Genomic DNA, 12,439 nt, shown 5'->3' with positions numbered 1-12,439 from the left:
ATGTTTACTAAAAGTTTGTCATATGTAGTCTTTATTATGTTGGAATATGTTCTCTCCAGCCCTGTTCTCTTGAGAATTTCATTAGAAAGGCTTATTGGGTTTGTGAAACGTGATTTTTCCATCTGTGATGTTCATGTGATTTATGCTCTTCAATCCACTTATGTAATATATTAAAATAATTTATTTTTCCTATGTTGAACATTCCTGGATCTGTGGAATGAAATAATATTTAAAATAATTTATTCATTTTATTTATGTACAAGACGTTTTAACCTAAATCTCTGTATGTGTACCACGTATGTCTTTGGTGCCAGAGGAGTCCAGAAGTGGGCATCAGATTTCCTGGAACTGAACTTACAGATGGTTGTGAGCTGTGGGATTGGTGCTGGGAACAGAACCTGGGTCATCTGCAACAGCAGGAAGTGCTCCTAACTGCTGAGTCTTTCCTCTAGCCCTAGGTGAATAGTTCATGATAAAATTCAGCAACTATTCTTAGTATTCTGAAAATTCTTAGTAAAGTAAGTATCACTTAGTAAGTTAACTGTGCGTTTAAGAGACTTCTTTAGTCAGAGAAAGAATACTAAGGATGCTCTTTTAGGGTCATTGGATGAAATGATAGTAGTTGAGTGGTCTCAAATCTTTGTCCTCAGTAGACCTACCAACCTTGATATCTATGTATTAGCTCAACTCCACGTTTCTGTAATGCAAGGAAGATGAGACCTCATATTTTCAGGAGCATGACCAGCTAGTTTTTCTTAGTCTCAATGAAGCAACGTTTGCCTTGGTGATTTTGGTGCTAAATTCTCCTCACTCAGTGTGCTGTCACATGTTGCTTTTAGCAGAGTCGTGTGGTGTGGTATTCAGTTGCAAAGCCTATCTTGAGAAAATCTGAGTTCATTTCATTGTTATGCCATTCAGTTGCCGGCTATGAAAATTTCACTCAATCTGTGTCACATGTCTGTGTATTTTAAAAATTGTCCAGTAATAGTAACTGACCCAAGGCTGCACAGAAGCCTAATGATGTACTCATTCTTCTGTTTAATACAGGCAAATTCACAGTCTTTCTACACTTACTGCCAGTAGATGGGGATCCATGTCTTAATTTGTGAAATTCTTCACACTAAGCATTAAAAGCACACAAACTATAGTTCATAGTTCTTTAAGTATGTTCTTGAGATTTTCAATAATGAGAAATCTTAGATACATATATATTTTTGTGTTTCTATGCTATAGAATACCTTTGATTTATAAATAATGCCCTTAGTTTTTAATTTATTAGCTATGTTACCATAGATAGCACACTAGCACATTTAACCTTTCTCTTTCTAATTTTCCTCACTAATAAATTGATTTGAATAATAGTGTCTATTTCATAGAGAGCTTTTGTTAATACTAAGGAGGTAAACATATATAGCTTGAACTGACAATAAATAATCAACAGTAAATATGGGTATTATTGTTATTGATAGTATTAATTTAATAGCATGGAAATCTAGAGCATATAATAGATCCAGAACAGCTTCAACCATGAGGAAATATGGTAACTAGTATCTGAAAATGGTCATATCTCATTTCAAAGAGTTTGCAATTCTTTGACCTTTGGTGCATTTAGCAGTGATTTCAAATGTCGATACACTAGATTAAACATGCTTTGATTTTATGCCAATAGTTCTGTGCTTTGGAGAATTGTGAAATAGTTTTCTTCTGGTCAAACACATATTAGCCTGTGCACAGACGGCAGCACTAGGCTTGATATGGGACTGTCTCCGGCAGTGGGTCTGTCCTTGATCTGATGCCGTTGGACATCTTATTAGTGTTTTCCTTTTGCTGAACTCATACCCACTAGGCACTTCTGTCCGATTCTCAGGCTATTCCTTTCTCCCATGATCATCATGACCATCATGACCATTTGTCTTTTGTCTTCCTCCTCTCTTATCTTTTCTTCATCTTAGTCTTTTTTCTACTCTCTGTTAGCGTTTACTGAACTTAGAAGAGCTCGTTGCCCAACAGTGTTCTCACTCTCCAGAGAATTCACAACTTGATGAGGTGGTGGTGCTTAGTTAGTGGTGATCTGTTGAGAAGGACGCAGACTTTACACTGTGGGGAATCTTCTAGTCTGGAAATACTGGGTCTCATCTTGAGTGAATGAGAGAGCGCTCTTTAGAAGTGGACTTAAAGATGAAGGAAGGTACAGATAACAGAAGATGGCTAGAGCATTGGGAGGCTTTTGTAAATCTAATTTTGTATTCTTCATTCTAAGAATTCCAGAGTGAGAAATACCTCGATGAATTTAAGAGCATGATTATTTTCCAGAAGAGCAATTGTACTTTAATTTAAAAATAAGAAATAAAATGGTGCACAGTTAAAAGCAAGCATGATTGAAGGAGAAATGTCAAGACGAAGTGACTAGAAGCTAGAATGAGGGCAGGGCAGGCATCCCAGTGGTGGCGTACAGTAGTGACTGAATTGTGGATACTAGGAAGCTGTTGCTGACATATGTAGACACCGGAAGCTGAAAACTGGGGAGAAAATTATGAGTGTGAGGTAGCAGTCAGACATTCACGTAGAAATATGTGCTTCTAATTACGTTATTGTATGCTCATAATTTTGAGCAATGTATATTCTTGCAACTATTATTTAAGTATTTTCATGACTTATAACACTGATATGAGGCATTATTGCTGGCATAAGTTTAAATTTTTTTATTCTACTATGATACTCATGATCTTGTGGTTAGGGTTGGTCTAAATTTGTTTCATGTTGTAATATGCTTATTATTAAGAAAGGACAAGAATCAGTTTTAGTCTTTGACTTGGTGGAACAGAAATAGAAAGGGAAGCATTGCATAGAAGTGATGTAGTTGATTGGCGAATGTGTTTCAGTATTTGGAGACTGAGTCTCATGTCGTCCACGCTGGGCTCAGATTTGCTACACAACTGAGGATGACCCTGAACTCCTGTGCTTCTGCTCTGTCACCCAAGTGCTGGTATTGCAGATATGTGTCACTATGCTGGGTGGCAAATGTGTTTGAGTAATGACCGTTTATATACGGTATTTACAGAGGTCAGTTTACCACCATTAGTCATAGTACTTGGGCATAAATACTTAGAAAAGACAGTGGAATGGAGTGCTTTAGCTTGTGGATTGCTAATAAATGTTATAAATTAGATGATACTACTTTATTTCTTAAAATTATAATAGCAACATAAACTTGTAATCATTTCAAGAGCACTGAGCTATTAACGTAATTATTTTTCTATCAGCCTCTTAAGCCATACTGTTAAAGTTGGGCTGTGTATTCTATATATTTTTGGCCCATTATATACATTTTATAAATATGCATTTGTATATTTTGGCAAAAAAATCTAAATAATGGAATCAATGTTTAAATGCCTCCAAGGTACCTACTTTTGAATGTCTGAGGGCCGTCTTTCTGTGCAAACACTCAGTTCATCTCTTCTGACTGTTTCCCTTCTATGGTTTACTTATTTTTGTGCTCACGATGGGTAATTTATAGAGCTTTAAATTGAGCCTTTTGGGATTTTAGTCACAGGCTTTTTTTTTTTTGTATGTGTTAAATCAAATTTGAAAAAGTTGGAAAACTATGTCCTTAATATTCATACTGTGCATTTAATTTAGTATCACACTTCTTTAGACACCTTTGTCAGAACAGCAGAACACGCAGTCATGCCAGTGGGCAGATTGGTGTAGTGGTGATCAGTGTGATGTATCTACTAAGGACTTGTTAGTGGTGTTCTGTATATTCGTGTGGATGAGCAGCACAGTGTAAAGGTTTGGAGCCCAGCCACACTTCCCCCCCATTGTTCTGTCCTTGTCCTTGCAGCATCTGAAGCAAATGTTACTCTAATTCCCAATTTCTAATCTCTTCTAATCTCCTTGACTCTTTCTAAGGTAACAGTATTGTACACATTTTAAAAAAATATGCTTAATTTTAATTTTTACCTACATAAAAATATTCTATGTTTATTTTTCTCATTTCCTTCATTTATAGTAGCAAGATTTATTTCTACCATGTACCAATCAATTATGAATTTGTAGATTTGAATAAGTCATTCAGTCATTTTTCAATAGTTGTACATTTTCTTATGATTATTTCAAATGGTGTATAAGCAAAGTGAGCTGTGCATGGATAATATAGTGTCAGTTGATAAGTTATGGTGTTCTGCTTTTCCTTTACACTTCATCAGCACACGGCATCCCATAGTGGCTGCACACGCTCACTCTGGAGACAGGTTTCTAGTCTTGAAACCCACTGCCACATATCAGCGTTTGTATTGATGATTAACAAAAAGTTACCGCACCTTTTAGTTTACATGTGATTGTTGAACTTTTTTCTTATTATTTTTTATCGTTTTACATACCAACCCCAGTTCCCCCTCCCTCCCCTACTCCTATTCCTCCACTTCCCCCCACCCCACCCCCATCAGATGGGGTAAAGCCTCCCTTGGGGAGTTAACTAAGTCTGACACACCAAGTTAGGGTAGGACCAAGCCCCTCTCCCCTGTATCAAGGCTGAGCAAGGTATCCTACCATAGGGAATGGGCTCCAAAGAGCCAGTTCATGTACCTGGGATAAGTCCTGGTCCCACTGCCGGCCCCATCCTTCAACATAGCAAGCCACATAACTGTCACCCACATTCAGAGGGCCTAGTTTGGTCCCATGCAGGATCCCCAGTTGTCAATCCAGAATCTGTGATTTCCTACTAGCTCAGGTCAGCCATCTCTGTGGTTTTCCCCATCATGATCTTGACCCCCTCTTGTTTATATGATCCCTCCTCCCTCTCTTCAACTGAACCCCAGGAACTTGGTTGGCTTGACTGTGGCTCACCTTTGCTGGATGAAGGTTCTATGATGACTATTAAGGTAGTCATTAATCTGATTACAGAGAGGGCCAGTTCAGGCACCCCTCCACTATTGCTAGGAGTCTTGGGGTCAACCTTGTGGATTCCTGGGAGTTTCCCCGATACCAGGTTAAGATAAGGAATGTGCGTCATTGCTTCCTTTTCAAGGTTTCTGGGTGACACGGCCCTAATTCTCCAGCTTTATCCTTCTTTCTGTAGCTTCTGGTATTGCATTGAAGGACTCATTGCAAGTCAGAAGTCTTGAAAATTTTCTTCTAAGAATTCTACAGTTTCTGCATTTCCTTTAGGTCTTTAATTGATTTTTAGTTCATTTTGTATGTTGAGTGGTCTTGGCTACCTTGCTGAGGATCGCTTGGTAGCATAAGAAAGGATGCATTTTTGGGGTCCCTACTCTACTCCCTCATTCTATGCACCTGCTGTGAGGACCCCCTGTGACTCAGTGGATGTTGCTGAGTTACTGGAATATAGTCTTGCCTGGGGGCTCTTCAAGGAAGTTAGGTCGGTGCTTGGCATTGCCAACTCCCGAATGTTAGCCAGCCTGTTTGATGGAATAAACTAATTTGCCACTTGGTTATATTATTATTGAAGCATTTAAAGAACCTACAATGTTATCCTCAACTTTGTGTTTCTGCCCCCTTCTCTAGTATGGAAGCTTTATGAGGGGCTGTGTGTGCCTCACTTTCTAAATATTCTCGATGGTATACATGCTCATCAAAGTTTGTTTCCAATAATCTGGAAGCAAATGAACAAATATATTGAAACATAAACCTTCAGCCTCCCCTGTTAGCCAGAGATTTATATGCAGCAGTTTATCTGGGGTCTTCCTGGGCCAGCAATTGTTCACTGATAATCAGTGGGTGAGGAACCCCAGGGAAAAGAACAGAAGAAGACAGGGAGTAGTTTTCCTGCCTAAGGACACAGCAATACTAAAGACAGCTGTTAAAGATAATGGAACCAGTGCTGAATGGCTTCTTTCATTGTCTGCTATGCCATAGGACTCTGTTCATATTTAAATGAAGTGAATCATTTCACTTGTGTGTGTGTGTGTGTGTGTGTATGGTTATAGTGCAACAAAATCTTGTTGAATATTTTTTACTTAACTTTTTTGGTCCAGTTTTCTGTTGAAAATACAACCATTGCCCATCTATTTGAAGAAAGTTGGCAGAAGGTGAGCGTAGAAAAGAGAAGAGAAGGAGGATGTGAAGGGAAAAAGAAATAGTGATCACGGCCATGCTATTCATGAAGGTTTCACATTAGCACACATAATCAAATATTAAAATGCTGAATTTTTTGCATAATACTTAAAATTAGTTCCTTTAATTACAGTGATTAATAATTTGCTATGGAAGCAAGCAATGAAAATCAGCAAGTAAGTTATGTTGCCATTGTTACAAGTTTCTTATCGGTAGTTGATTTTCTGGTTTGAGTTGCTGCTGTTGGAACATTTTTAGGGAGGTCGGCGCTGCTTTCACATACTGTATGATGCTGTTTTCCCCTGTATTCCATGAAATATCAGCAGACTAGATGTGGCTACTATGTAGTGAGAATAAATCCCAGCAGTGACTTAGGAGCCCATTTGCCTATTGAGGGAAGCAGGAATTTCTTAATCATTATTTCCCACTCATTACTAAATAAATGTTTTTTAATAATCAGACCTGCTATAATAAAGCTTAGAGTCAGCGTTGCTCATATAGCTCTGATATGAGCATCATAAACCACCTATGAAAAGCAGTGCTCATGGCAATGCCACTCAGTGTAAGGATTGTGTTGTGGCTGCTCTGCTTTGTGCAATCTATTAACCCCACAATAATGACTTTGTATTATCTTCTCCTTCTTTCCAGAAGATGAAATGAAGAAACCTGCTTTGCACTCTCCTGACTTCAGCAACGCGACTGGGGATAGTCATAGAAAGAAGGAAGTGGCGTTCAGATTGGAGGGGGAAAGGAGTCAGCTACATTCCAGGAGTAAGCGATTTCTGTCATACCCAAGATATGTGGAAGTTATGATTACAGCCGACGCTAAGATGGTCCATCATCACGGGCAGAATTTGCAGCACTATGTGCTGACCCTCATGTCCATTGTAAGTACCGCAATAGGGTTCTTTTTAAAGATTTCTCTTATGTTTATTATTTTATGAGTCTGCTGTACATGTGTGTGGGTACCCTTAGAGGAGAGAAGAGGGAGATCCCTGCAGTGCTCCTGGGCTCCCTGACCTGGGTATTGACCTTGTGTCCTCTACAAGAGCAGCAAGTATTCTTAAATGCTGGGTCATCCCTCCAGTCCCAACGTAATGGGATTCTTACATCATCTAAAATGGTCCATTTGATGTTTTTCATATATAATTTAAAAATGTTTTTCCAAACTCTAGATGTGAGCAAATTGTGTTTTCATCAGAGCCGGAATTTCAGCTGTTACTCTGGCAGCTTTTACATTTGACAATTGGATCACCACTCACAGAGAATCTTTGAAGTGTTTTCTATGTGAATGGCTTCTGCCCTCTAGTGACAGAGAATAGCCTTGTGCAATTGATCTTTGAATCTGAATATTAAAACCTCCATCTGTTGTCATGGAGAGAAGAGGATATGCCTTTGACTACTACTGCATCCCCTTACTCAGAAGTTGGGCACACCTGTCTTTGGGGCAAAGACTCATTGCGAGCGGAGCTGTCATAGGAGATGTGGGATTCGAGTCTTTGCTTTGGTGTTAGACTCTCTGCTGATAGTGGGGGTTCTGGTATCCACAGGTCTAGTACCATGAAGGGCATGTCAGCTCTCTGCAGGCATGTGTATACATGCATGCACATACATCAGCTCACTCTTGTCACCCTTCCCTAAGTGTCCCTGGGTTTAGTCATGTTGTTTGGAAGTATTCTCAAAATCACCCCATCTCATGCTCCGGTTGTCTAGGTTTCATTGACAAAATACAGTCAGTCACCTGTCTGTGCAGGCTCAGCATCTTTAGGGACACACTTTATGGCTGGAAGTGCCTCTGCATGGATGGAACTGAGGCCTGTGCTGTTGGAGAGACTTGTCCAAGACACCTCTGCGTGACCTTGCCTGTTTTCTTAGACAGAATTCCCCAGTTAAAGTTACTGTGATTTAAGATCCTAAGATCTCCTCATTTTCCTTACCTGTGACACTTTGTCCAAGGTCCTTGCAAATACATCAGGTTAGATGTGGCCCAAATATAGTACTCGGTGCAAAGTGGATGCTTAGTAATGTTACTGAAATGATGGACAAGTAGTTAAAAAAGAATAATAATTTTTAGCCGGGCGGTGGTGGCGCACGCCTTTAATGCCAGCACTCGGGAGGCAGAGGCAGGCGGATCTCTGTGAGTTCGAGACCAGCCTGGTCTACAAGACCTAGTTCCAGGACAGGCTCCAAAGCCACAGAGAAACCCTGTCTCGAAGAAAAAAAAAAAAAAGAATAATAATTTTTGTAACTTCTAAAATTGTACTACACACTTATTCGTGTATTTAAACTGATTAAAAAAGATAGAGATTATGAATTTAAGTATATACTGATATTTTTTTTACTTCTAAATCCAGAATAATTATTTAGCCCTTTCTTTCTTCCTTTCTTTCTTTCTTTCTTTCTTTCTTTCTTTCTTTCTTTCTTTCTTTCTTTCTCTCTCTCTCTCTCTCTCTCTCTCTCTCTCTCTCTCTCTCTCTCTCTCTCTGTGTGTGTGTGTGTATGCGTGTACCATGGGTTTTCTAATGAGAATTATGGTATGAAGGATGTCGTTTACCATGTAGAACATTAAATCAACTCTATGGAACACTGGATAAAGTTAGTGATAAGAAGGTGACATTTGTCAAAAAGATTGTCTAGAGGAGACACTGAACGAAGACACTAGATCTCACGGTGGCAGCGGTGTTTGACGTGTGTTTGGTCATAGACCTCTGGTGCAGAGCTTTGGAAACACTGACTAGAGGGAGCAAAGGAGTGAACCAGGAATTGCGGAAGAGCCATATTTGGTGATACTTCTGTACTCAATTGAAGTTCTGATGTCCTTATATAAAAATCAGTTAATGTTATAGTTTTTGAAGGAACCTGGACATTTTAAAGCTTCCTGAGAATAAGGCAGACCTTTTTTACATCATGGAAAGACTCTTGTGTCTGATGTTTTTTGAAACCACAAGCCAGGGCCTGGACAGAGCACTCCGAAGGTTTTCACTAGGAAGAGCATAGATTTCAGCTGAGGCTGGAGCATGCATGATGCTCTTGGCCATTCTCTGTTAAAAGTTTAATTATAGAGGGACAGATGAGACAGAGCTGAGAAGAAGCACCACTCAAGTTATCAGTGGCATAGAAGACACACATAGGGGAGTGTAAGGCGTGCGCGCGCATGCATGTGCTTCCCCTGCCTGAGGCCAAATTTCAAAAGACTTCTACAAGCCTGGGTAAACCATTGATTCCTCAGCACAGTAGGATAGGTGGTCACACCAGGGCTTATTAGATTCGGTCAATGTGTTCTATCTCATTAAAGTCCATTTTCAAAATAGCTCTAAAGCTGTGGAGAAGAACTGGCTCGACTGAGTATCCGCAGGTGTCTCTAGGTGAAGAAGGGTTCAGTGAATCTTGCCTAGTTTCCCCTAATTTCTTTATAAATGTTTAATGTTTCTAACTGAAATAGTTACATCACTCCCCTGCCCTGTTTGTTCTTCCAACTTCTCCAAGCTAACTCCCATCCTTCCTATGTTCCCCACTCTCAAGTGTATAGCCTCTATTCCTTTATTATATCTGTGTGTGCGTATGTGTTTGTGGGTCTGTGTTTGTGTCTGTCTGTGTTTGTGTGTGTCTGTCTATGTGTGAGTGTCTGTATGTCTCTGTGTATGAGTGTGTCTGTGTGTGTCTGTGTCTATGTGTGCCTCTGTGTATGAGTGCATCTGTGTGTGAGTGTGTGTTTGTACACCTGCTGATGTCCACTCTTTTTGCTTGTGTGTATATGGTTTCAAGGCTGACCACTCTACCCTGAACAACCAATAAGGGTCTCATGCCTGGGAGAAACTAGTTTTCTTGCTCTCAGTAATCAACAGTTGTGTTCTTATAGTTCTTAGTCTAGAGGTCGGACCCCACACATTTTTCTCTCTTCCATATTAACATGTCCAGTGATACTGCTGTTGTTCTGGTCTTGTTTATACAGTCATTTTTAGGAGAGACCGTTTCACAGCAGAGGTTTTAGTATTCTGGCTCTTAGAATTTTTCTGTCTTTCTTCGGTGTTCTCTGAGTCACAGGTACAGGAGTTGTGATGTAGATGTATGTACTGGGCTGGGCTACCCATGATCTGTTGATCTCTGCATTGGGTCCAGTTATGGTTTTCTATGATGGCTTCCATTGGCTGTAAAGAGAGGATTCTTTGATGAAATCTCCAAGTTGTGATTTCAATTTCTTCAATTCATAAGGATGATGAACACTTTTTGAGATATTTGGTAGCCATTTTTCTTTCTTCTACTGAGAACTCTCTGTTTAGATCTTTAGACCACTTTTTAATTGGATCAATTGTTTCCTTGACACTTTGTTTTTGGGTTCTTTGTATGTTCTGGATACTATTCTTCTGTCACATGTCTAGCTGGCAAAGATTCTTTCCTATTCTGTGAGCTTCTTTGCATGATTGATTGTTTCCTTAGCTGTACAGAAGACTTTTAGTTGATTAGATCCCACCTGTAGATTGTTGACCTAAATTCCCAGTAAATGGAGTTCTGCATCTTGTTCAGTACTTCCTGTGTGTTCATCCTGCAATTCTGGTTTCAAATTGAGTTCTTAATCCACTTGGATATAACTTCGCGCAGAATGATAGATATCTCTAATTTCAGTTTTCTTATGTGGATCCAGTTTTTCCTGCACCATTTGTTAAAGATGCTATCTTTTCTTCAGTGTGTGTTTTTTTTCTTTTTTCACCCATTTGTCAAATAACAAGATGGCTGTAGTTATGGTTATTCATTTTGGACCTAATGTTTTATTCTATTGTTATGAATGTTTTGCTTCTGTACCATATTGCTTGTATTACTATTGTTCTATAGTATATCCGGAAGTCTAGAATGGCAATCCTTCCAGTATTTTTCCTTTAAGATTGGTTTTACTTATCTGAGGTCTTCTCTGGTTCCATATAGATCTTCTGATTTTCCTGGTTTCTGTGAAGGATGTTCTGTGTATTTTTATTGGAATTGCACTGAATCTTTACATTGATTTTGGTAGCGTGGTCATTTTCACAATATTAACTCTACTGATTCATGAAGTTGGGATGTCTTTCTATTTTCTAAAGTGTTTTTCAATCTTTTTATTCAGAGACTTGAAGTTTTCATTGTAGAGGTCTTTTATCGCCTTGGTTGGGTTTATGACAAGGAATCTTATTGCCTTTGATGCTATTGTAAATGGGAATGTGTCTATGATCTCAAAGGCTGATACTCTATGAAGTTGGAAAATATAAAAGGAATAGATTAATTTATTGATTAATCCAAATTTCCAGAGTCAAAGCATCCTAAACAGACCCACAACTAAGGAGGAGACAAATAAAAGGCCTTCTAACTAAAAGAAGTCTAAGCCCAGATGGATTCACAGCAGAATTCTGCCAGATTTTCAAGGGTCTACAGTTGATCCTTCTTAAATTCTTAAAAATAATAGAAGCAAAAAGAGCACTCCAAACTTGCTCCACTAAACCAGTGGTACTCTAGCAGCCAAACTTGGTAAAGACACACACACATACACACACACACACACACACACACACACACACCTCTACCTACAAACTGATATCTTTAATGGACATAGATACAAAGAATAACCAACAAACACATAGTAAACTGAATACAAGAATAAATAAAGGTCCGGGCAGTGGTGGCGCACGCCTTTAATCCCAGCACTCGGGAGGCAGAGGTAGGCGGATTTCTGTGAGTTCGAGGCCAGCCTGGTCTACAAGAGCTAGTTCCGGGACAGGCACCAAAGCTACAGAGAAACCCTGTCTCGAAAATACAAAAAGAAAAAAAAAAGAACAAATAAAGATGATCATCTGCCATGATCAAGTGGCTTTATCCTGGAAATGCAAGGTTGGTTTAGCATGTAATTCAGTGAAAATAATAAATCATATAAGTGGACTTAGAGATGAGACGCACATCAGCATCTCAAGAGATGCAGAAAAAGCATTTGACTAAATCCAACATGCTCTCGTGATAAAAATGGTAGAGAGAATGGGATGGAGGGAACACTATCTCAATAAAATAAAGGCTATATGACAAACACACAGCCAACATGATCCTAAATTGATAAAAACTTGAAACAACCCCATTAAAATGAGGAACCAGACAGAACTGCCCACCATCCCTGTTTTTTAACAATGTAGTGCAGAAAGCACAAGTTGGAACAATAGTGCTGGAGAAGGAAATTAAAAGGATAATTGTAACTAAAATAGAATTATCCCTAATTGTAGGCAATATGATATTATATATGAGACCCCAAAAATTTCACCAGAAAACGTCTAGATGCAGTTGACATTTTCAGCAAAGTGGCAGTGTACAAAATCAACTTACAAAATTCAGTAGTTTTTCTATGCATCTTAGA

The 12,439-nt window shown here is 39.1% G+C and overlaps 1 protein-coding gene across 1 annotated transcript in view; it reads left to right on the top strand.

The window, feature by feature from the left end:
• Adamts20 (ADAM metallopeptidase with thrombospondin type 1 motif 20) overlaps nt 1-12,439 on the top strand; it is a 118,177-nt gene that overhangs the window by 19,853 nt on the left and 85,885 nt on the right. The window contains exon 4 of the mRNA XM_057791850.1: nt 6,724-6,962. Within this exon, the coding sequence (XP_057647833.1) occupies nt 6,724-6,962 (239 nt within the window). The remainder of the gene's footprint in view (nt 1-6,723; nt 6,963-12,439) is intronic.

Source organism: Chionomys nivalis, chromosome 17 (assembly GCF_950005125.1).
Source record: "Chionomys nivalis chromosome 17, mChiNiv1.1, whole genome shotgun sequence".
Classification (NCBI taxonomy): Eukaryota; Metazoa; Chordata; class Mammalia; order Rodentia; family Cricetidae; genus Chionomys; species Chionomys nivalis.
Note: the sequence above shows the minus strand (reverse complement) of the source record. Positions and strands in the feature narration are given on the sequence as shown.